We start from the raw sequence: 25,063 nt of genomic DNA, 5'->3' as shown, positions 1-25,063 counted from the left end.
TGGTTTTGCCATCAGCTTGACTTTGTTGCTGCGGTTGACTCAGAGAAAGGAGGGGAGGCAAACAGCGTTGAATCAGTGTTATTAGACTGTAAGCATTGTGACTAGGTATTGTGATTTCTGCCAAAAGGATACAGAATTCGGCTGATAAAGTGGAAAGATCGAGCGGACTGGCATTCGAGAGTCCTGTCCTTAGGAACAAACTGAGAGATAACTGTGGTCTGCAAACCCTGAGACGGGAGACTGCTGTGGATTATTCAAGTGGGACTAATGTAATCACAGGGGGCAAGAGGAACCAGAAAGATGGCAGCATGAGAAAGACTCAGTCTGATATTGTTGGCCTTGAAGATGGAGGAAGGCTTCTAAAAGCTCGAAAAGGCAGAGAAATGGCCTTTCCTTACAGCCTCCAGAAAGGCAACACCTTGATTTAAGCCCATTGAGACTCTTGTCAGACTTATGACCTCCAGAACTGTCAGGTAATACATTTGTGTGGTTCTAATCCACTAAATGTGTGGTAATTTGTTACAGTGGCCACAGGAAACTCATACAGATCTTGGTGCTGAGAAGCAGGGGAAGCTGTAACAAATACCTAAAAATATGGAAGTGGCTTTGGCATGGAGCAATGGGAAGAGGCTGGAAGGACTTTCAGGGACATGATAGAAAAAGCCTAGATGGTCTTGGACAGACGTGGTAGAAATAGAAATGTTAAGATTTCACTGTTCACTGGGGACCAGGCTGTGCAGTCAAGGTTAAAAGGCAGGGACGTGCCCCCCAGGGGAGAGATGAGTGCATGATTCAAGGTTGCTGAGGACAGACCACTCACACACCATGCTCACGCGGTACAGCGTCTACTTACTGCAGAAGAGGAGAGAGAGCACGTGCCAGATCCAGCTCCCGGCAAAGCATCCGCCACCCCACAGCCAGTGGATCCGCAGGCCTGGAGGCTGCACGCGCCCCACTTTGTGCTGCGTGGGAGGACCCCACCTTCTCCACCCGCACCCCGTGAGGGCTGAAATACAGAAGCTGGGGGCCTGCCTTTGGCCACTGCTGTATGTGCTTTAAGCAGAACCCTGGAGCGCACACTGAGCCTGAGACGGAAAGATAGTCCCTCCCAGGGTGAAAAGCCCAGCACAGGCTGTGCGGGCTCTTCATGTCTTGGTAGAGAAGTGTCCCGGGCCCAGGCCTTTCCCAAGAGTTAACACTCTGCTAGCAAGGTCTCAGAAGGGATGAGGGGCACAGCAGACAAAACACGTAGCACTTGGGAGAATACCTAAATTGTCATGAGCAGACCGTTAGGAGAAATAAGGCCCCCATGTTCTCTCATCCCTGTGGCCATCATGCTGCTGTCCATGTGCCAACACGTTTTTACCCAGGCACACAAGTGTATTTTGCTTTAGTCACCTAACATGATGTTCATAACATGTCTCCATGTCCCTACGTAATTTTCATAATTATCCCTTGAAGTGGCAGCCTGGCATTCCAGTTGATTTGTCATAATTTATTCAGTTATTCCCTACTTTTTTTTTTTGCTAATAGAGATAATTCCTTTTTTTTTTTTTACTTTAACTTTTTATTCTATATTGGAGTATAGCCGATTAACAATGTTGTGATAGTTTCAGGTGCATAGCAAAGGGACTCAGCCATACATGTACATGTATCCATTTCCCCCCAAACTCCCCTCCCATCCAGTCTGCCACGTATCATTGAGCGGAGTTTCCTGTGCTATACAGTAGGTCCTTGTTGGTTATCCATTTTAGTTTATTTTTATTATTGGAGTATAATTGCTTTACAATGTTGTGTTAGTTTCTGCCATACAGCGAAGTGAATCGGCCATATGCATACACACATCCCCTCCCTCTTGGACCTCCCTCCCCCCCATCCCACTCAACTAGGCCATCACAGAGCACCGAGCTGAGTTCCCTGTGCTATACTGCAGGTTCCCACTAGCTAACTATTTTCCACATGGTAGTGGATTTATGTCAAATCTGATCTCCCAATTCATCCCACCCTCCCCTTCCCCCGTGTCCACACGTCCGTTCTCTACATCTGCCTTTCTATTCCTGCCCTGCAAATAACTTCATCTGCACCATTTTTCTAGATTCCACATATATGTGTTAATATACGAAATTTGTTTTTCTCTTTCTGACTTCACTCTATATGACAGACTCTAGGTCCATCCACATCTCTACAAATGACCAATTTCATTTTTTATGGCTGAGTAATATTCCATTATATACACATACCACATCTTCTTTATCCATTCATCTGTCCCCAACTTCAGACTATACTACAAAGCTACAGTAATCAAGACAGTATGGTACTGGCACAAAAACAGAAATATAGATCAGTGGTTATCCATTTTAAATATAATAGTGTGTACATGTCAATCCCAAACTCCCTAACTATCCCTTTTCCCCACCCTTCCCCCCTACCATAAGTTCATTCTCTAAGTCTCTGAGTCTGTTTCTGTTTTGTAAATAAGTTCATTTGTATCATTTCTTTTTGGATTCCACATATAAGTGATATCATATGATATTTCTCTTTCTAATAGTGATCATTCTGAAATGAGCACTTTTTTGTTCAATATTTTATTGACTTATTTAATACAAATAAGTGTAAGTAGAAATAACTAAGTTGTATCTCTTTAAAAGTACTTAGTTTGCTCTTTCCCCCAAACAGACGATTAGTCCAAATTCGTAAGAGGAAGCACAGATGGAGAGATAACACAGGAGACGCATAAAGGATCCAGGCAATCAGGCCCGACTTGGTTTCCAAGACACCTCATTTCTAGGGACCCAGGGCAGGTGGTATTTTTCTTCTCCTTGGTGCAACCAGAGAGTTTCTGGTTTGAGGCTTGATGGAGACAAAGACAAAATTCACTCTGAGTGTGAATCTTTATCTTATCAACACGTCCAAGGAAAATATTCTCCTGGGGAAAGTCAGCAGGGTCCAGAGACCAAAAGGGTAATAAAGCCTCGCAGGCCCCAGGCTGTCAACACAGAGCAGGATCCAGGTGTTACTTGGGAGGCAGAGCACACCTGCTTCTCAGCTGAACAAGGACAGAGAAAAAAAGAGGCAGGGACTCCTCCACCCACCCACCGCCCCCCCCCCCAGGGAAGGGGTAAGTGCCAAGTCTAGGAAACTGTCACTGCCACTGTCCCTTTGCCAGCAGGTGAGGGGACTGTGGAGGGAGGGGAAGGCTCCTGAAATGCTTCTAGCAAGGAGAGGACAACACTGCCCCTGCCTTTCCTGGGGAGCCACCAGCCCTGGGAGAGCAGTGGGGGGGAAGCAGCTTCCCCAAACATCCCAGCTCAGACACAAGAGAGGAGGCGTTGAGTCCAGCTCTAGGGAAGTGTGGGAGACCCCCGTCCCCGTCCTGTTCCCCCAGCCTCTGAAGTTGCCCAAATCCTGCTTTTGTCTGCCTGGCTGGTTTGCTGGCTGCACAGGGCTGAGGGCTGTCGGCAGTCAGGCAGATAGTGGGGCGGGGGGGTCAGAGGTGCAGGTAACAGGCAAGCAGAGGGGTGGGGGGATGGTCTGGGGCCATGGCTCTGCACCAGCTGGCTTCTTGGAGCCCAGGGTGGCACCGACTCAGGCAGCCACAGACCCTGCCCCAGTTCTGCTGGCCCCTCCTCAGACTTTGGCCCGGGGGCCAGTTCCCGGGAACTACCCTGGGTGCTGGGGTAGCCATGGAAACGTGATTGCCTTGGTTTTCCTCAGGGCTTGTCCAGGAGTGAAAGGCAAGCCATGCCTTTGTTTGCTGCTTCCTCTGTCTGGAAAACTCCTCCCCCAGCAGCTCACAGGCCCACCTCATCCTTTCAGGTTTCAGCTTAAAGGCACCTGCTCAGAGAGCCCCCTCCTCTGTCCCCCACTGGCTTCTATCCCATTACCTGTTTTATTGTCCTCATAGCCTTACCGTTATTTGGAGGTCTCGTACTTGTCTGTGTTTTCGTTTTGTTTTGTTGGCCTCCCCTCACTAGAATGTAAGCTCCTCAAGGGCACAGTACGCTGGACCTTTTTCCTGAAGCTTCCCCTACTTCATCCAGGGCCAGGCCCAGAGCAGACGCACAGATATATCTTTAAGGAGGGGGATGCGTTCAAGGAACAGGAAATGATGCCATCCACTCCCCCCAGCCTCCGGCACCTTCCCCACTCCCCTGGGCATGGCCTGGGGTCCTCCACCCCCACTTCCAGCCCAGCCTCGGCCCCACTTCCGGAAGTTCCCAGGACTAACCTCCCAGGTCCTGACCGTAAACCTCCTCTCCCACAGCGCCTCCAACCCACGCTGAGCACAGCCTTTGGCTCGGCCTTCCAACATGGCTGCAACATCTCTGTGGTTAACACGCCGCACAAGGTGGGTGGGCAAGAGGTGGGCAGGAGAAGGCTGCCATCTTGCTCTGTGGAGGCCGCCATCTTTCTTCCGGAAGCCACCGGCTTTTTTCCGGAAGCAGCTGCCTTCCTCTAGTACTCTTGGGAGGCCGGCCTCTGCAGACCAGGGAATGACTAGGGTTGTGGGCTATTCCCCTCCCCCGCCCCCCCGGCCCTGCAATGTCATCCTTTCCAGGCACATTGGGAAGGGGGTGGGAGGGGATGGACTTGGATTCCCTGCCCAGTCGCTTTGGGCCTTAGTGCCACTGCCGTTCCCCTGGGAAGGCCACTTGCAGATGACAAAAAGGATGGGGTCAAGGACTAAACCCTTAGGGGTTGGGATTGGGGTAAAGGGAAGCAAAGGAAAAAGAGTATCCCAAAGGCCTAGTAAAGCATGTGAGTCAGGAGGGAGGGACAGGCCCTGATGACGAGTAAAGATGAAGAGTGAGAGTTGACCACTGGCTTTGACCTCATGGAGGGCATGCGTGACCTTGACAAGAGCAGCTGAGTTGAGACAAAAGCTTGATTGGAGTGGGTTCAGGGAGAATGGGCGGGGTGGAGGAGAGACAGCTTTTTAAGGAGTTTTGCTGCACAGGGGAACAAAAAATGAAACTTAGTGAAGGGAGAAGGGGGGTTGTGTTAGGGTTTTATAGGGCAAGAGTCATGTTTGTATTGTGATGAGAAGGATGCAGTAAAGAAAGATGGACTGGGAATTCTCTGGTGGTCCAGTGGTTAGGACTTGGTGCTTTCACTGTGGAGGGCCCAGGTCAGGGATTGAACCTGGGCCCACAAGCTTCAATCCCACAAGCCATGCCACGTGGCCAAAAAAATAACTGAACCAGTGATGCAGGACAGACAGGAAATAGTTACAGGAAGAAGGTCCCTGAAAGGGCAAGGACAGGACCCAGTGTCTGTTCCCATTCATTTGGGTGTATGAGTCCTGCTCTACTTTTAAAAATCACTGTCATTACTTTATAGCTACACTTTATTCTGCTTTATAGGAGGTACTGCAGTAGTTGCTCATGGCTTATATTAATATAGTTATCATTATTACCATTGAAGGAACATTTTTTTCTCAGTCAAGCAATGTGCCATCACTATATCACAGTGAATGCTCATAAATTCTCTATTGGATATATATTATTTCTATAACCAAGGAGGAAACTAAGACTTACAGAGGTAGAACTTGCCCAAAGTCATACAATTAGTAACAATATATTTTTTTTAGCATCTTTATTGGAGTATAATTGCTTTACAATGGTGTGTTAGTTTCTGCTTTATAACAAAGTGAATCAGTTATACATATACATATGTTCCCATATCTCTTCCCTCTTGCGTCTCCCTCCCTCCCACCCTCCCTATCCCACCCCTCTAAGTGGTCACAAATCACCGAGCTGATCTCCCTGTGCTATGCGGCTGCTTCCCACTAGCTATCTATTTTACATTTGGTAGTGTATATATGTCCATGCCACTCTCTCACCCTGTCACATCTTACCCCTCCCACTCCCCATATCCTCAAGTCTATTCCCTAGTAGGTCTGTGTCTTTATTCCCGTCTTGCCACTAGGTTCTTCATGACCTTTTTTTTTTTTTTTCCCTTAGATTCCGTATATATGTGTTAGCATACGGTATTTGTTTTTCTCTTTCTGACTTACTTCACTCTGCATGACAGACTCTAGATCCATCCACCTCACTACAAATAACTCAATTTCATTTCTTTTTATGGCTAATATTCCATTGTATATATGTGCCACATCTTCTTTATCCATTCATCCGATGATGGACACTTAGGTTGCTTCCATGTCCTGGCTATTGTAAATAGAGCTGCAATGAACATTTTGGTACATGACTCTTTTTTTTTTTTTTTTTATAGCTACTTTAATTATTTATTTTTACTTATTTATTTTTGGCTGTGTTGGGTCTTCGGTTCGTGTGAGGGCTTTCTCTGGTTACGGCAAGTGGGGGCCACTCTTCATCGCGGTGCGGGGACCGCTCTTCATCGCGGTGCGCGGGCCTTTCACTATCGCGGCCCCTCCCATTGCGGGGCACAGGCTCCAGACGCGCAGGCTCAGTAGTTGTGGCTCACGGGCCCAGCTGCTCCGTGGCATGTGGGATCTTCCCAGACCAGGGCTCGAACCCGTGTCCCCTGCATTAGCAGGCAGATTCTCAACCACTGCGCCACCAGGGAAGCCCCATGACTCTTTTTGAATTACGGTTTTCTCAGGGTATATGCCTAGTAGTGGGATTACTGAGTCGTATGGTAGTTCTGTTTTTAGTTTTTTAAGGAACCTCCATACTGCTCTCCATAGTGGCTGTATCAATTTACATTCCCACCAACAGTGCAAGAGGGTTCCCTTTTTTCCAAACCCTCTCCAGCATTTATTGTTTGTAGACTTTTTGATGCTGGCCATTATGACCGGTGTGAGGGATACCTCATTGTAGTTTTGATTTGCATTTCTCTAATGATTAGTGATGTTGAGCATCCTTTCATGTGTTTGTTGGCAATCTGTATATCTTCTTTGGAGAAATGTCTGTTTAGGTCTTCTGCCAATTTTTGGATTGGGCTGTTTGTTTTTTTGATATTGAGCTGCATGAGCTGCTTGTATATTTTGGAGATTAATCCTTTGTCAGTTGCTTCGTTTGCAAATATTTTCTCCCATTCTGAGGGTTGTCTTTTCATCTTGTTTATGGTTTCCTTTGCTGTGCAAAGCTTTTAAGTTTCATTAGCTCCCACTTGTTTATTTTTGTTTTTATTTCCATTTCTCTAGGAGGTGGGTCAAAAAGAATCTTGCTGTGATTTATGTCATAGGGTGTTCTGCGTATGTTTTCCTCTAAAAGTTTTATAGTGTCTGGCCTTACATTTAGGTCTTTAATCCATTTTGAGTTTATTTTTGTGTGTGGTGTTAGGGAGTGTTCTAATTTCATTCTTTTACAGGTAGCTGTCCAGTTTTCCCAGCACCACTTATTGAAGAGGCTGTCTTTTCTCCATTGTACATTCTTGCCTCCTTTATCAAAAATAAGGTGACCATATGTGCATGGGATTATCTCTGGGCTTTCTATCCTGTTCCACTGATCTATATTTCTGTTTTTGTGCCAGTACCATACTGTCTTGAAGTAACAATATTTCTTATGTTGCCTCTTGCACAGCAAGGTTCTGCAAAGTGATTTTTTTTTTTTTGCCGTGCCGCTCAGCATGTGGGTTCTTAGTTCCCCAACCAGGGATCAAACCTGCACCCCCCCCCCCGGCGTAGAAGCTTGGAGTCCTAACTGCTGGACCACCAGGGAATTCCCAACAGTGAATTTTTAACATTTTGAGCAGTCTGGTTCCTCGTCTCACCCCATCATACAGTAAGCTTTTTTTTTTATCTCCAGGTAACAACAGAGAATCAATTGTGTCCTGAGGGTGTTGGTAGACACATCCTTCAGGACAATGACCAGAGGCAACTGAGAACATTACCTCTTGGTCTCTCATGAGTTGCCTGATTGTCTATGGATGGGGCAATGTCTTCCAGGTCTTGAAGTCCTTTTATAATGAAACCTACTTTGAGCGATACAGAGCCTTCATGGACGAGAAAGTCATGCTGCTGCTGTGGTCCTGCACCATGTCCATGTCTCCTCTGGGCATCTTGGTGCGGTCCCTGCTTATTGGCCTGCTGGTTGACAAATGTGGCAGGTAAAGAAGAAGGGTGCTGCTGTCACTCAAAATTCACATTAGTAAAGCATGCTGTCTCTTGGCATTTGTGCATGTGGTGGGGAGTTGTGCGACCTTGAAAATCAGGAGGCCTGAAGTCCAGCCCCCACTTTGCCATAGACATCCTGACCCTAAAGCAAGTCCTTGAATCCCTTGGGATTTCTTCCCCTTGTCAGCTGCCCCTCTATTGTCCACCCCATGGAGATGGATCAGCCTTTGAGAGGAAAGTCCTGACCATACTCAGCACTTCTAGCAGGTATTCAACAAATGCTTGTTGACTGGGTTTAATTCGAGGTCAGGTGACCCAAGGCTCCAAGTTGTAACAGCTGCAGCCTCTCCCCGTGCAGCCTCACCCGTGTTGTTCTGAGCTTTGGGGTTCAGACTGAGTCAGTCCATGTGCCCCTGACTTGTGTCTTGTTTGAGAATGAAGAATTCTCATTCTTGTACTTTGCTTGGTTTACACAGACTCACTCATCTTTACACGTAAGCCCAGTTGCTGCCAAGGCGTGACTCTGCAGATAAGGAGGGATGTCCAGATCAAGGTTCCCAGGAAGGTTCCCAGGAAGGAAGGAAGGGCTTGAGCCAAGTTCTCAGGGTGAGGCCCCACGGAATTCCGTTTGGCCGGATCTCAGTCTTTGGAATTCACAGTTACACTTGGACTTGATGAGCCATGGTCGGCAGTTTGTAGGGAGGAGTGGGAAGCCCTCTAAAGAAAACTAGCTCTTAAAGAACCATACCAGTTCAGTTTTCATGCATAAAAGAAAATACTGGGGAACTCCCTGGTGGTCCAGTGGTTAGGACCCCGAGCTCTCATTGCCGAGAGCCGGGGTTCAATCCCTGGTCAGGGAGCTAAGATCCCACAAATGGCAAGTCTCAGCCAAACAAACAAACAAAAACAAGCAAAAAAACAAAGAAAATATTGGCAATTGAAAATTAATTATGTATAAAGCAGGACTCGTAGGACCTCTTCTTATAGATAGTTGATTAACAATTAATTTGCCATTCGTTGTACACTTGAATGAAGGAAACATGCACTGTATTGCAATTATGCCATAATCCAAACTTTTTTGTAATTCAGACTGTGCTGTTCTCAGCTACACCAAGAGTGATTGGACTGTTCCAGAAGCTTGGCCCCCACCTCCTTGTCTGAACCCAGAGTCACAGAACTTGGGACCTCAGAGATGGTTTCATCATTGCTCTCATTTTGCACATGAGGACCCTGAGACCAGCTGGTGTGGTGGAGCTGGCCTTGCCCTAGTGGGGTCGGGGCAAGCCCTGAGCTAAGCTAAGGCTTCCTGGTCATCAGGAAGGGGTTCGTGTGGGCTGTTTGTTCTCTCTGGACCTGCAGCCTCTGGGCTGGCTGATCCTCTGCTCTGAGTTTGGGCTTTGACGGCAGTTCTCTTGGGGGTATGGCCACCCCAGGAAGAGAAAGGTGGCCTGAGAAAACCAGTCTGTGTATCTGATGAGTCCTCAGTGTTGCCTAGCAGGGGACTTTTGTAGATCTCTTAGGACTATCCCCCCAGGAGGTGTGTCTGGGTTTCTGTTTCGAGACCCCCCCTCCCCCAGTCCTGGCATCAGAGATGATGCACCTCTGTCAGTCAGGGTCCTGATGGTCCTCGAATGTGGGCAGCGTGTGGCAAGATCACCAAGGGTGGGGCAGCCAGCAGCCACGCTGTAGCTGGGCCACCATCTTCCTTCCGGATCCACTGCTGTTTTCTCCTTTGGCAAAATCCAAGCCACATGTGGGGATGAGGGGGCAAGGGAGCCACTGATGCCAGTCAGCATGGGGCACAGAACACAGTCTGGAAGGTAGGTATGCATCCTGGGGGACAGGCAGGGGGCATCCAGCATAGTTCTATTTTTCGGACACTCCCTCCCCCCGCTTCATAGACTCATGGTTTTTCAGCCTTGGGAGGAATCTTAGCGATCATCTAATCCAGCTCTGTCGCCCATCTGTTGTGGGGTTCCCCTGTTCACCATTCTTGACAGTCTTCATCCGGCCTAGTCTCTGCTTGAATACCACCAGTGACAGGAAGCTCGCTACCTGCAGAGGCAGGCCCATTCCTTTTCCCTTCCCTACCATCTTCAGTCAGCTCCAATGGTTAGCGTGCTCCCACTCCTCACCCCACCCCTGCCGACCCCAAACCTCCCTTCCTGGGACCTCTGCCCACTGGTCCTTGCTTTCTGTGCTTCCCAGCCATCAGCCTTTCTCAGGCACGTTCCTGGCACTTCTATAACGGCTGCCCTGGAGAATAGGAGTTGGTGTCAAGAGAGCTTCTGCTGCCTCGGCCCCCCTGCCCTCTGGGCTCTGCTGTCCTTGCAGAAAGGGAACACTGCTGATCAACAATGTCTTCCTGCCATCCCTGCCATCCCGAAGGGAGTCAGCAAAGTGAGCAAAGCTTCCGAGCTGATCATCTTTTCTCGAGTGGCGCTGGGAGTCTGTGCAGGTACCTACAGTGATGGCTGAAGCCCCAAGCCCATGCTCAGGGTCACCAGTGGGGGGAAGGGTCTGAGTCAGACACACCCAGCACCACTGGCCAAGGCTGGAAGCAGGGGCGGCAAGGGTCTTCCTGGTTCTGAATGGCTCTTTTCCCTTTGGGGGCATCCTCTTGTCTCCATCCCCGGACTCTCGAAAACCTCATGTTCTCTCTCCCCTTCCCCTTATTTAACAAAATCTATCAGGCGAAGATCTTTAAAAACACACTTTTACCTTGAAGTATAAACTGATAAGGCTTTACAAGGTATCTTCCAAGGAAGGTGTACAGTTCACACTGAGGATGAGGAGCTTCAAGCAAAAGAGTACAGAATTTGGGGACTCTGTCAGCAGGGGTCTGAGCTTTCTTAACTATGGTGGTTTCTTCTATTAAAAAAAAAAAAAAAAAGTGATACAAGTAACCTGTGGTTCAGAAAAATCAGAAAATAATCCCAAGCCAAAGGCTTATCTTTCAGTCCCACATCCCAGGAACACAGTCCTTGCCTGTAACAAGGGGCCCAGCTCCACAGCTAGGAAGGAGAGGATATCCTGCCGTGCCCCCTGGGAGTCTGAGGATTCTGGAAAGGCTTCCTTCTTAGTGCGAACTAAACAGTCCACGGAGCCAATTTCCATCTCCATGGAGGGGAAGCGGGGGGTACAGGCTGCCTGTCAGTGGTGCTGACACCACAGAGAAACTCAGGGACTATGAGATGAATTAAATCTCAGGTTTCCGGGCCCCAGGAGGCTGGGACCGTTTCTTTTCTCCTCCCCTGGTTTTTGTTTTGCTAGATCCAGGGATCTCCTACAGTGCCCTTCCCGTGCACCTGGGAGAGTTAGCTCCCAAGAACCTTAGGGGTGCTCTGGGAACAATGACGGAGGTGTTTGTCATCGTGGGGATCTTCCTAGCACAGATCTTCAGCCTGCAAGCCATCCTGGGCAACCCTACAGGTACCTGCGGCTCACCGAGGTGCGGTGTGGGGTGGGGGGGAGGCGGGGGCGGGGGGCGGGGAGAGGGAGCGTGGGAACTATGGCGGGGCCGAGGGGGCGGGGTCTGGACACATGGGGCTCGGCTGTGCCCATGTGTCTGGCAGATCAAGTCAGGTGAGGCCAAGAGGTGCCCTTTGGGTTGGGCAATGTGTGGCTCGCTGGAGACGGGTGACCTTGACGAGAGCAGTTCGGGTGAGCGATGGGGACAAATTGTGCGTGGGACTGGGAGGAGGAGACCGGAGACAAGGGGCACACACGACTCTTGGGAGTTTTGCTGTAAAGGAAGGAGAGAAGTTGGGGGGTAGCTGGAAGGGGAAGCAGGCTGGAGAGAAGGGTTTTTTGTTTTGTTTTGTTTTTTCAGCTGGGACGCTGTGGGAACGGTCCTGCAGCGAGGGCGATCGATGCAGGAGGGGCAGGCACACAGCCAAGGTCACTGTCACGTGGGTGGACGTGGCTCCTCTAGACGTTTTCTTCTGGTTGCTTCTACTTTCCAAGTGAAAGGTGGCCAGGCCATTGCCTGAGAGGGCAGGTTGGGGAAGCGGGAGGGAAGCTTTAGGACAGAGGAGAAAGGGGGAAATGGTCCTCTGGGGGAGTGGGCGAGAGAATGGCCCCGAGAGTGTGGCTTGAATGCAGGCCAGCATTAAAGGCCCACGAGAACACAGTGGGGTTTATTTATTTATTTATTTATTCCTCGTAAACATTTTCAAATTACTTAAATTCCACAGGAATTCCTTAATGGGTGGATTTATGACTTTGTATTCCCCAGAGTACCTTGAAGAGACTCGGGACCCAGTGGTGCTCAGTGAAAGGTCATTAGTTTTTTTGTTTGTTTTTTTTTTTAATTTATTTATTTTATTTATTTATTTTTGGCTGCATTGGGTCTTCGTTGCTGCGCGCGGGCTTTCTCTAGTTGCGGCGAGCGGGGGCTACTCTTCGTTGCGGTGCGCGGGCTTCTCATTGCGGTGGCTTCTCTTCTTGCAGAGCACGGGCTTTAGGCGCGTGGGCTTCAGTAGTTGTGGCACGCAGGCTCAGTAGTTGTGGCTCACGGGCTCTAGAGCGCAGGCTCAGTAGTTGTGGCGCACAGGCTTAGTTGCTCCGCGGCATGTGGGATCTTCCCGGACCAGGAATCACACCCGTGTCCCCTGCATTGGCAGGTGGATTCTTAACCACTGTGCCACCAGGGAAGCCCAAGGTCATTAGTTTTAACGATTCCCAAACTACCCCAGTGCAGCTGAAGGGGAAGCCAGGCTGGGCCCGTTGCTGCCAACAGCTGCCTTGTGCTGATGCCTAGTGTGCGATGCCTGTCACCCCTCACCACTCTTCAGGGGGCACTTTATCACCATCATCATCATCATCATCATCATCTTTATTTTACTGATGAGAAAACTGAGGCTTAGAGAAGTGAAATAACTTTTGCGGTTCCCATCATAGCTAGTAAGGCTTAGACGAATCTCAATGCCGCCTCCTTAACCCAGACCTTCCAGAAGGAGCTCACACAGCCACAGTGCTGGTTCCAGCACCCTCCGCGACCCCAGCCTCCAGCAAGGCAGAGATTATGCCATTTCCAGCCATAAAGTTAGGAACAAGACATGGGTTCACTTTTTCTAAGGCTCACACTTTTAAATCATATGCTGTTCCTAAGAAAAGCAATACTCTTCCTGCAGAATGAGTTAACAGCAGATCTTTTGAAAATTGTAATTATTTTCTCCATTTTAAAATGTGGAACCCTGCTGTGGGTGGGTCCTGGGCAGCCCCATCTCGGCAAGGACTAGGTCCCTGCTGTCCTTGGCTCTCACGGAGGGCTGGAACAATGTGGGTGAGTGAGTTTGTAAGAGGACAGAGTCAGGACAGAGTCAGGACATGCGGAAGGTCAGCTGGAGGGCAGGGATTCCCCAGTGTTGGGTGTTCATGTTCTCAGTGTTGGGTCCTTCCAGGCTATTCTCAGTGTTGGGTCCTTCCAGGCTATTCTCAGTGTTGGGTCCTACCAGGCTATTCTCAGTGTTGGGTCCTTCCAGGCTGGCCTGTGCGCTTGGTACTCACGGGAGTCCCCACACTGCTTTGGCTCCCCTCTCTGCCCTTCTTCCCTGAGAGCCCGAGGTCCACCCTGATTCAGAAAAGAGATGAAGAAGAAGTTCGACAAGGTACTGGAGATACAGGCTGCTTCGTCAAGACCCTCCCACCATGTTCACTTCCCAGCCGCCTCCCCGTGCCCGCCAAACATCCCTCCCTAGTGCCCGAAGCAGAGAACGGGCAGGGGGCAGGGTGGGGAAAGGCACTCCACGACGCAGGCACCAGTGGGACGGGACAAAGGTGCCGCTGGCACTGGGGAGTCCAGGGCAGCTCTGGGGTGTAGTCCAGCGGAGAACACGGTCAGAGCCGGCATCATGGTTGGTGGGCGTTGACTTCTGCAAGCTTGCCCAGGTCGGGGTGTGGTTGTGACTGGGGACACGGTCATGGTGTTGGGGACCTAGCTGGGGTCCAATGAGCATCCTGCCCTGGGAAAACGGGGAGCCTGTGGCCAGGACTGGGCCGAGCTCCTGGGGAGCTGCCCCCCTGTGTGTCCCTAAGCCTTGGGTCAGCTGCTGTCAGCAACAGGAGGGGACCGCTCTGCTCCCCGCAGCTCTGCGGAAGCTGAGAGGCTGGGCAGATGTGGAGGACGAGATGGAAGAAATGCGCGTGGAGGACCGGCCGAGGGGGCCGAGGGCCGCCTGTCCATGCTCAGCCTCTTCACGTTTCTGCCTGTCCGCCGGCAGCTGGTCTCCATCATCGTGCCCATGGCCGGCCAGCAGCTCTCCAGGGTCAACGCGGTATGCGCGGTTCTTTTGCTATAATTGTATCTGTTGATGGTGTTGGCGAAGGGTGAAGATCTGCAAAAACAGGGGTGGGAGGCTGCTTCCAGAAACGTCGGAGACTGGATGCGTAACCCATATGGTGCTTAAGGAAAGTGTCAGGAAGTGGTGGCATCAGGCCCTCGGGGACTCACGGATGCTCAGCAGGAGACGTTGAGTGGTACACAGCCCAGGCAGGGGCCAGGGCACATGGTGGCTTTCGGAAGTGCTGCATTGCCCACATCCTTGGGGCTGGGCTACGAGAGAAGCTGAGCTTGGGGTTGCCTAGGCCTGGAATGAGAGGCGAGGGGTCATTCTGTGGGGCCTGAGATCATAGACTAACAAAGCGACAGAGGGAAAAATCTCAGGGTCCCATTTTACAGATGCAGAACTCAAGGCCCCGAGAGGGGAAGAGCTATAACCTGGGCTCCGGCAGAGCCAGCCTCCATCCCAGGTCTCAAGTCTTCAGGTCACGGCTCTTTTCTCCCACCTACTGCCTCCTTCCTGTCCAAGGGGTCCCCTAGGCTTTCAGGACTGTGTGTTATAGAGTCGGGAAGGTTGTCAGTGGCCTGGGCCCTCAGGCCTCTCCTCACAGCCCTTGTGCTTTTGTTTTAGGTCAACTACTATGCGGACATGATTCCCAGTAAGTAACAGTGGGTGCCAGCGGGGTCAACATAGTGATGACCGTCATCTCGGTGAGCCACCCAGAAGTGTCCTTCCCATTGGGCATCTCTGAGTCGGTGCCCCGCGGGCAGACAAGAGCCCCCCAGGGTCCACTGCTGGTGGCACTGGTCCTGGGGTGACTGGAGGGACACAGACTTTCGGATGTGCCCATACTTACCACAGTGTGACCTTAACCAGGCCACTTAAACACCTTCAAATTCAAGTTTCTTCCTTTGTACAACGGTTACGGTGATTGTAATACCCAGTACACCGATGCAGGTGTTGTTTACTGTTGGCATAAAACTATTATTTCAGAGTTTTATATTTAAAATCTGAACCACTTATGCCTGTGTTAAAAAAGTGAATAGACAGAGGTGTGCTCATTTACAAGGTCAAGTGACCATGATGGTCCTTTCTCTAGAACTTTTCCAAGTTATCTCACTATTATTTTGGTTCCTGTTTCTTGAGTTACCTTGGAGGTCAAAGGTGTTTTAGAAAATTATTTATTACTTATCTGTATTTTCCCCAGAGCCAGTATAAGCCCCAATCAAACTTCAGAGGATTCAGCATGATGGGGAGGGCCGAGTGAAGGAAAAGCGCCGGAAATGGGAGGAACTGGGAGGCCCCCAGGCCCAATTCTCCACCCTTCCTGGAGTCTGTGCACCCCTTCCTCCAGCCGATTCCCGTAGCCCCTCGCCTTCCTCTAGGGCAGGGTCCACCCTCTGTCCTCAGAGCCCTCCTCCTCTAGGGTACATCGTCATAACTAGGACCCTCTTCCCCATCATCCTACCTGGAGAAACCCAAGCCAGAAAGACAGGGGCGCCTCCCTGAGGAGCCGTGTCTGGGTACTAAGCACAGAAGGAGACGTTGGTCTTACCTCTACCTTGTTTATACAGTGCTGGGATTGCCGCTTTGCTCCTGTTGGGCCCTCACTGAATGGCAGTGATAATCCCCGTCTGTAGGGTTGTTGGGAGGACGGAGGGGACATGTGTAAAGTGACCGTACAGGGCCTGGCATGGAGTGACGGTGATGCCTTGCTGATGGCACTGTTGTGGATGCTGCAGGTGAGGATGGAGTAGAATAAAAAGGGCATTAGAACAAGAAGGAAGGAAGGCATGCTGGTCGGACGAAGCATTGTCCAAGCTTGGAATATTCGAGAAGGTACAGGCTGATCAGGAGGTGTGTGTTTCCTGGCAGTGGAAAAGAAAGTACCTGGGGGTGAGAGGGACCCTCATGATGTGAAGCCAGAGTCTGGGTGGCCTCGATGTGAACTGAAGTAGCAGGTAATGGGAGGGGGCTATTTGAAAATGTAGGTATTATTATTATTTCGGGGGTCTGAGATGATTGCCACTGAAAAGACAGCGTTGCTCACGGTTCCCAAGGGAGAGAGGTGCACACAAGGCCACATGGAGAAGCATCTGGGGGCGAGGGGTGGGCAGCAGTACGTGGGCAAGAGCCTTTCTTGTGGTTTCCGTGGGAAGGAGCAGGCAAGGCAGGGACTGCCTAGTTTGAAAGATTTCCGGCGGTTCCAGGGCATCAATGCCGGGCTGTTCCCGGTTGTCTGGTACCTGCCCTGGGTGATAAGGCAGGGGGACGCTGGCTGGGGGCGGCGGGGCCAGGTGAGAGCCTGATGGAGCAGGGGGTGGGGATGGGGTAGCTCCGGGCTGGTTTCATGTGAAAGGCGCACACACAGCTGAGCTGTCTGCTATCTCTAGAAACTGGCTAACGGTGTGTGCAGGGGGCAGTCCCTCCAGCGTCAGGAAGGCCCCCCAGATGTCAAAGCAAAAGACGCAGAAACTAGAAAACGTAGTTATTACAGTGCGGGGGGGGGGGGGGGAGGTGCTCGAGGAGCCTAGACCCGGGGTCTGTAGACGCCTGAGACAGGGAGGAGGAGTGGTGCAGAGTCTGCGGCACGAACGTCAAGCTCACGTCAGGATAAGGGCCTAAGTTCCACGGAGCAGGCAGCAGGGGCGAGCGGGCACTTCAGGAGGGGCTGAGGAGGTAGTGGGGGGCCCAGGCCCAAGAATTCCGGGCGCCCCCCGCCTGGTGCCGTCGAGGCTCCTCACCGCCCGCCCTTCCCCTCCAGGCAGGCGCCGTCGAGCGGCTGGGTAGGCGGCGCCTCCTGCTGGTCGGCTACGGCCTCCGCGTCTCGGTGCTGCGCTTCCAGGTCGGACCTCGCTCTCCTACCCGGAAGGGACTGGGCGGGGCACGCAGAGGGGTGGGACGGGGGCGGGGCACGCAGAGGGGTGGGACGGGGGCGGGGCACGCAGAGGGGTGGGACTGGAGGCGGGGCACGCAGAGGGGGGACGAGCAGGGGGGTGGGAGGTCCCTGTAACAGAACCCACACCCCTAGAGCCAGTGATCTCAAACTCCGCGTGTCAAACTCCACGCCCCCTTCGTGTGCAATGTAATGCCCCGTCCTGAAGTAGAGTTCGTGGGTGACTTCAATTACCTACCCATGTACATGCAAATAAATAATTAAATCGAATGCCCTAACCATGAAGTAAAGGAGAAACAAGAAGTTCCATAAAACATATATTTCAATATGCAAATGCTTAAGCACACTGCACTAGAAGATGTCCACCAGTAATGATCTAGAGTAGAATAAAGAGACGGAAGATCGGACGTCATTCCATTCAACAAGCAGAAGAAAATGAGAACAGAGGTCGGCGTGGACGGCAGACTACACTAGTGTGAGGATAAGTGATGACCAGGGACCAAACGTATTCGTATGTGGTAAGACAAAGAGGAAGATACCTTAACTGAAGTAGGAACACCACTCACAGGCCAATCGGAAGATTAGGATGGAGGAGGTGAAGAAGAAAGGTGAGGTGCTGGCAGGTGAGCTTGGTCTGATTGATGTGTGCCCCAAGTATAAAATGGGGTAGAGCTCTCATCTTGAAATCCTAACACGTGTCAACAAGCATGTCGGTCTCTACTATTAAAAATATGTTGGAGCCCAGATCAGAAAGAAGTAGGAAAAGAAGCAATGAGAGGCTATGGAGTAACTGGGAATCGTATCAGAGTAAGATTAAAACACAAAAGGCCGCCCAAACAAGAACTACATCACTTTAATTTGCCGTTTTCTTAGCATATTTTTGTTATGCGTGTTCTACAAAAATTTTGAAAATACATAAGATGGCCATACTATGAAATATTCTGAAAGCAGACAGCATTTTGTATATCCTCAGCTGTTTCTGCCCTGTTGTTGCTTTTGCAGTAACTGTGCCTTTACAATTAAAGCTACACGCAGATGGGACTTCCCTGGCAGTCCAGTGGTTAGGACTCTGTGCTTCCACTGCAGGAGGCCCAGGTTCCATCCCTGGTCAGGAAACTAAGATCCCACATGCCGCATGGCAGGGCCAAAAAAAAAAAAAAAAAACTATACAACTATATACAGATAGAGAGTTAGTTTTCCTGGGTCTCTGCCTTATATACGTGTTATTAAACTTTGTTTGATTTTCTCCTGTTTAAAAAAAAAAAAAACTATATACAGATCTTCCTTGACTTACATTGGGGTTACATCCCCAATATACCCATCGTAAGTTGAAATATTGTAAATCAAAAATGCATTTAATATACCTAACCTACTAAACATCATCGCTTAGCCCAGCTTACCTTTAATGTGGTTAGAAAACGTCCATTCGTCTACAGTTGGGCAAAATCATTTAACACAAAGCCTATTTTATAATGAAGTGTTGAATGTCTCATGTAAGTTATTGAATACTGTACAGAAAATGAAAAACAGCGTGATTGTCACTGACCCTCATGATCACGTGGCTGATGGGGAGCTGCCTGGCATCACAAGAGAGGATCGTACTGCCTATTGATAGCCCGGGGAAAAGATCAAAATTCAAAGTACAGTTTCTTATTTTTTTGTATAAATTCATTTATTTTTGGCTGCGTTGGGTCTTCGTTGCTACGCTCGGGTACGGGCTCTAAGCACGCAGGCTCAGCAGTTGTGGCGATTCGTGGCATGTGGGATCTTTCTGGACCAGGGATCAAACCTGCATCCCCTACATTAGCAGGCAGATTCTTAACGACTGCACCACCAGGGAAGTCCCTGAAGTATAGTTTCTAGTGACTGTGTATCACTTTCCCACCATGGTAAAGTTGAAAATTTTGGACCTTCTTAAGTCAGTAGACCGTCTGTAGTTGAAAACGCAATCGTATGTGAGGATGAGAATGTGAGAAGAGATTATTCTTGTAATTCAGAGACAATGTCTTCATTCCTTGCCTTTTTTGCCAAGCTGGCCTCTCCATCATGACTTCCTTTCTAATTCCTGGGTGAGCACAAGGACCCTCAGGGGGACGAAGCTGGCTGTGGTCAGGGAACAGCAGGGCAGGGGAGCATGTGGAGGAACAGGCGAGGTGGAGGGTGGTGATGCAGCTATGGAGGAAAATGCTAGTTTCAGGGACTTCCCTCGTGGTCCAGTGGTAAAGAATCTGCCTTACAATGCAGGGGATGCAGGTTCGATCCCTGGTCGGGGAACTAAGATCCCACATGCCACGGGGCAACTAAGCCCGCGCACCACAACTACTGAGCCAGCGCGCCACAACTACTGAGCCCGCGTGCCACAACCACTGAGCCTGCGCACCTCGACTACAACCAGCGTGCGGCAAACTACAGAGCCCACACGCTCTGGAACCCGCGCACCACAGCTAGAGAGAAGCTCATGCACCACAACGAATATCCCGTGTGCCACAACTAAGACCTGACGGAGCCAAAAATAAATTAAATAAATAGATAAGTAATAAATAAATCTTTACCCAAAAAAAAGGAAGTGATTTTTTTAAAAAGCTAGTTATGGTCCTGTTTTGGTTTAATCAAAGTTTCCTTTTTAAAGACCTTATTTTCTCATTTGAAAATAATCTAAGTTCTTAGAACATTTAGGGACTTAGGTGAAAAGAAGTAAATAAAACTGGACATTATCTATAGAGATAGTTGCCAGTTGCCTTTTGGAAACCTTGGTGGCATCCCCGGCAACTTTTTTTCTCTCACTCTCTCCTTCCAACCCATTGGCCAGTCCTGTTGGCTCTGCCTGAAAACGTAACCAACAGCTGCCCAGGTGGCACCAGACCCAGGATATCCCCTCCAGCTGCAGCCAACTCCTCTTTTGCTTCAAATATGGAAATGGACCCCACCCTGCCTGCCTGCGTGGATCAGAGCTTGTCACGCCTCTGCTCGGCAGCCTAGCTGGCTCTTCATCCCCAAGTCATCCATTCTAGGAGGCTGCCCCTCCCCCAGCTCACCTCTCACCTTGCCCCCTGGAGACAACTTCATTGAAGGAGTCGTTCTTGGTCCACCTCCACCGCCAGCCCTGCACGAACCCCACTTTCGCAGCGTTTTTCATAACTGTAGTGAAATAGTTACCCGCATAGTTAGTTTGGTTGAAGCCTGTTCACCCTGAGTTTGTGTCATCTGCTGCCCTGGTAGTGGGGAGCAGAGATGGGGGTCTGCCAGCTCTCCTGGTCTGATGCCTCTAGAAGGATTCTAGCAGAGAGTGCAGAATCCGGGTCCCAGCTCCATCCCCTGCTGATCATTTGACTTGGGCCATTGCTGGACCCCTGAGGGACCCAGTGTCCTCTTTGTGTTCAGGCGCTCTGTGCTCTGATTCCGCATTTGTAGGATTGAGACAATAATATCCTCCCTCAGAGGGCTGTCAAGAAGATTCAGTGGGTCCGCATCTGTGAAGGGCAGAAAATAAATAAGTGGTCGGCGTTCCTCCTGTTACGTTCCTCTCAATCAGGTACGGCTCCTGGAGGCCCCCGTTGACTAGAATGCTCGGTGTCACTCCTGGTCTCATCTTCCCTCTCTTGCCCTCAGAGCCCTGGAGGCCCACGCAGGTGCTCAGAAATCCAGGTGTGGCTCCTTCCTGGGGCAGGAAGGTGAGGCCCGCACGTGGGCTTGTCTGCATGTGGGGCTCTTGGCCTCAGGCTCTTAGAGGTCCCAGGCCTGGGCCTCTCAGGCGCGGACAGCCCTGCCCCTCCCCACAGAGCACGGTCCCTGAGCTGTCTTACCTTGGCATCATCTGTGTCTTCGCCTGCATCGCAGGACAGTCCATCGGGCCCAGTGAGCACCTGCATGCCCCACTGCCCCCCGGGGCCTGGCACATAGGAGGTGCCCGGTATTTGTTGAATGAATGGATGCCCTTGATTGGGGATTCTCATGATGTTCTCTCCACCTTTTCCCCTGTTCCTACACAAGCCCCACCCACACTGGAATTCTCAGTTCAGTTTACCTTTTTCTTGAAAGGCCGTTCCAGCTCACATTCATTCATTCATTCAACAAACATTTACTAAGTACCAACCAGTGCCACGGCCAGGCTGGGGGCCCCCCGATCTCCTGTGGCTCCCAGAGTTGCCCAGCTTCAGTTCCAGTGCCCAAGAAGGAGATGAGCCTCTTGCCAGCCAGACCCCACTGGGGGCCCCTCAGTTCACATCCAAACCCTCTACATGCTCACTTTAGCCTCCAAGCCCACAGCCCACCCGACGCTCAGTTGTCTTTGGTCCCCTGGCCTCCAGCTACAGTCCTGTGTTGCTTGATCCCCGTGTCCGTGTGCTGGCAGCCTTGGGCCTTCACTTCCACCTTCCTTGGGGGCAGCCTCCAGACTGCAGGCTTCCCCTCCCCCGTGTGTCCTCCTGAGAATCTAATGCAGTTCCCACTGCTTGGGGAAAGATTCCTCCGACTCCTAAGACTAGAACATTCCCTGCAGAACCTTGGTTTTGAAAGAGCTGTCCATAAACCAAATAAAGGTATTGATCCATTGACCACACGCTGCTGGAACGCCTGCTGTGCCAGGCTCTGGGGATGCAGCTGTGACCCAGACCGACACGGTCGTGTTGAAGGCTATTTAAGTGGGGTTTTCGACAGGAAGCCTTCCCGGCACACCTCCGACACGGAGGGAGGAGGGCCTGGTGGGAGCAGTGCTGGTGTTTGTGTCGGGAGACCTGGGTTCTGGGCCATTCCGCCCCTTGCTGCTTGTGCGTTCCCCGAAGCAAGCCACTGTGCTTCTCTGGGCCTCGGGCTCCTCCTGGAAGACCAGGGGTAATCAGCTGTGCTGGCAGATGTGGGATCAGATGGTGGGCTGATTCGACATGTGAGCCGGCTCCTAAAGCGCTGCTTGGGTGCCCGGCCCAGGGGGCAGGAGGGAGGAGGCCAGGGAGGGCAGCGTGGATAACTTCCCTCACTGCTACCCCTTTGGGGCACAAAGCCCTGAGGAAGGGGCCCCCTCCTCACCAGTTGTAGGAGTTTCCCATTTGACGTCCCGAGGGCAGCTCATTCCGGGGCTCTGAATTCCTCTCCATCTTCAAGGGTCGGAAATTAACTGGGGGGAGAGAGACAGAATCTTATTTTTTTAATAAAGAATATAGATAATATGTTAATATATAAAGAATATATGGGGCTTCCCTGGTGGCGCAGTTGTTGGGAGTCTGCCTGCCAATGCAGGGGACACGGGTTCGAGCCCTGGTCTGGGAGGATCCCACATGCCGCGGAGCGGCTGGGCCCGTGAGCCACAATTGCTGAGCCTGCGCGTCTGGAGCCTGTGCTCCGTCCGCAACAAGAGAGGCCGCGATAGTGAGAGGCCCACGCACCGCGATGGAGAGTGGCCCCCACTTGCCGCAAGTGGGGAAAGCCCTCGCACGGAAACGGGGACCCAACACAGCCATAAATAAATAAATAAATAAATAAATAAAATTAAAAAAAAAAAAAAAGAATATATAGTCATAGACAGACCTACTGTATATAAACGGATATACAGTATATCTGTTGTATTAAAATTTCATGAGGGATGGTGATTAAGGGGGAAAAATGGCCTTAGACATTTTAGACAAGACTCCTGAATGAAAAAAGGTTGAGAAACTGCCCCAAGGCGAGGTGCCTGCCATTCCCCAGATCTACCACAGGGGGCAGCACGTCCCAGGCGCAAGCGCTCATTCAGCTCTGCGCCCCCTCCCCTTGTCTGCGAATTTCAAAATGACACCACCACGGGGTAGAGCGGCCTTGGTGTGACCTTGAGGCCCTCAGAGGCTCAGCTCGAAGCTCAGCTATGGGCGCACCCAGGAGGAGACATGTGAGCTTCCTTGGCCATCCGGAACAGACTGTGCCCCTAAAGGGCCCTCCGCGCCCCTCTCCGCTCCGCTGGTCCTGCGCTCTCTGCCCCCAGGTCCCGTGCCCTCCGTGGTGAGGACGGCGATCTTCCTGCAGTCCTCGCGTTGGACGGGGCCGTGCTCGGGCTCACCAGCGTCATCGTGGGCTTCGCGTTCCCGTCCGTCCAGGTGAGTGGGGACATGCGGTGGGGAGCACGGCGTGGGGGGCGGCCCCTTGCCCCCAATTCCTGCTCCATCTTGCCTCCCCCCCGCCGCCCCAGGCAGAAGGGGCTCCGGGAAATAGGCAGGGGTCCCTCTTCTGCTAAGAACATCTGCTAATTAGACAAGGGGGGGGGCGGCTCTCCAAGGTCCATAAAACACACGTGGCGCCACTTCAGCCAAACTGTAACTACGCCAGTTTCCCACCACTGAAGGGAGGTCCCACACTCAGGCGGTGACGCGTTCATTATGTAGGGGCTCTGGTCGGCCAAGTGCAAAGCAAGCTAGAGCCAGGGCGAGGGAACGATTCCCCCACGTCCGCCTCCTTCCTCTGTTTCTGAAGGTGTGCAGTCAAGCCTAGAGGACATTCTGTCCCTGTTGTTAAAAGGCCGAGTCCTTTTTGATGTGAGGGCAGGACCCAATTGTCTAGCTATTCCACTCCTCTGGGTGTAAAGTAGAACTGGCCACTGAGAAACTCCTGTGTGACTCACAAAGGCCTCACCCAGAGCTGTCCCTGGCATTCCTTTCTTCCTCCGTCCCCTCCTGTTTTCTTGTCTCTTGGCCTAGGAGGTCAGTGGTGCCTACAGCTTCATTATCTTTGCCAGAATCTGCCTCCTCACTGCTGTTTACATCTACGTGGTCATTCCTGAGACCAAGGGCTGAACATTTATGGAGATAAAGCGAATTTTTGCCCAGAGAAACAGAGTGGAGTTTCTGGAGAAGAAAGAAGAAATCACAGATGCTGGGCCTCACATACCATCTCTGCCTGCCAGGGAGACTTCCTTTTAGTGGCTCAACACGTCCCCCAGGTGGCACATTTAAGGCTTCCTTTTCTGAGGAAGGGTCTCCCTGCCCCAGGCCTCGAGGGAAGGTGACTGCTGTGAGATTTCTGTGCCCCCAGTGGCAACTGGAAGACTTTGGTCTTCCAGTTTGGTCCCTGATTTAGTTAAGAAGCAGTTAGCTTCCAACGCTAACCCTGGGAGGAATGACCTAGGAGGACGGGCATGTACGTGAGTATTGATTGGCAAGAATAGATTCACCGATTCTACCTCGGCATCAAAACTCAAATGGTGGATGGACACACTTTTTTAAAGTAAAATTTTTCAAGTTCAGCATTTGATATGGAGGCTGAATCCTGATCAAAGTGTCAGAGAATCAAAGAACTAGAAACCAAGGCTCTGGATTCCATCGCCTTCCTGGGGTGGCTTCCTCTCTCTCTGTGGCTGTAGGTTGCAGGGCTAATCCTGGTCAGCGTTTACAGATTGCAGGAGTTGTTCACTGGCATTTCTGATGGTTGATGCTGGCTGAAACTGACGCATGACCTGGGCTTCCTCATACCTTGGTAGCTGGATTCCTGCGTGTGGGGGAAGGAGAGAGAGAAACAAAATGCTCTACACACTCACACCCCTAGCTTTGAACATCACATAGATAGCATCAGTTCTGCCACATTCTGTTCTTTAGAAACTAGTCACTAATTCCAGCCCACACTGAGGGTGGGTGGAATCAGACTGCAACTTTTGAACAGAGGCATGTCAAAAAATTTACAGAAATCATTTAAAACCATCTTAAGATCTTTTTTGGGGCCCCAACATTTTTGCCTATCTGGTCCTTTGTCAAGTAAGTTAATCTTGTTTAGCTTCAGTTTCTGCATCCCTGAGTTAAGGCTGATCATTCTTGCCTCATACAAACCAGGTGGAAATGCTTGGTAAGTTAAGAAGCATTTTACAAATGTCAGGGGTTATTTTTATGA

General features: G+C 50.9%; 1 protein-coding gene across 1 annotated transcript; it reads left to right on the top strand.

Moving 5' to 3' along the window:
* Nucleotides 1-825: 825 nt before the first annotated feature.
* On the top strand, nt 826-24,775 carry SLC2A7 (solute carrier family 2 member 7). The gene is given in 16 exon segments (XM_057529622.1): nt 826-999; nt 4,265-4,348; nt 7,874-8,034; nt 10,376-10,404; nt 10,407-10,499; nt 11,321-11,473; nt 13,528-13,653; nt 14,133-14,198; nt 14,201-14,319; nt 14,956-14,971; nt 14,974-15,035; nt 17,090-17,170; nt 21,001-21,076; nt 23,172-23,219; nt 23,222-23,283; nt 23,881-24,775. Coding segments are annotated over 16 exon segments (1,572 nt in total). The 3' UTR covers nt 24,103-24,775.
* The last annotated feature ends 288 nt before the right edge of the window (nt 24,776-25,063 follow it).

This window comes from Balaenoptera acutorostrata, chromosome 1 (genome assembly GCF_949987535.1).
Source record: "Balaenoptera acutorostrata chromosome 1, mBalAcu1.1, whole genome shotgun sequence".
Classification (NCBI taxonomy): domain Eukaryota; kingdom Metazoa; phylum Chordata; class Mammalia; order Artiodactyla; family Balaenopteridae; genus Balaenoptera; species Balaenoptera acutorostrata.
The sequence above is the reverse complement of the archived record's forward strand: the minus strand, read 5'-3'. Positions and strand labels throughout refer to the sequence as shown.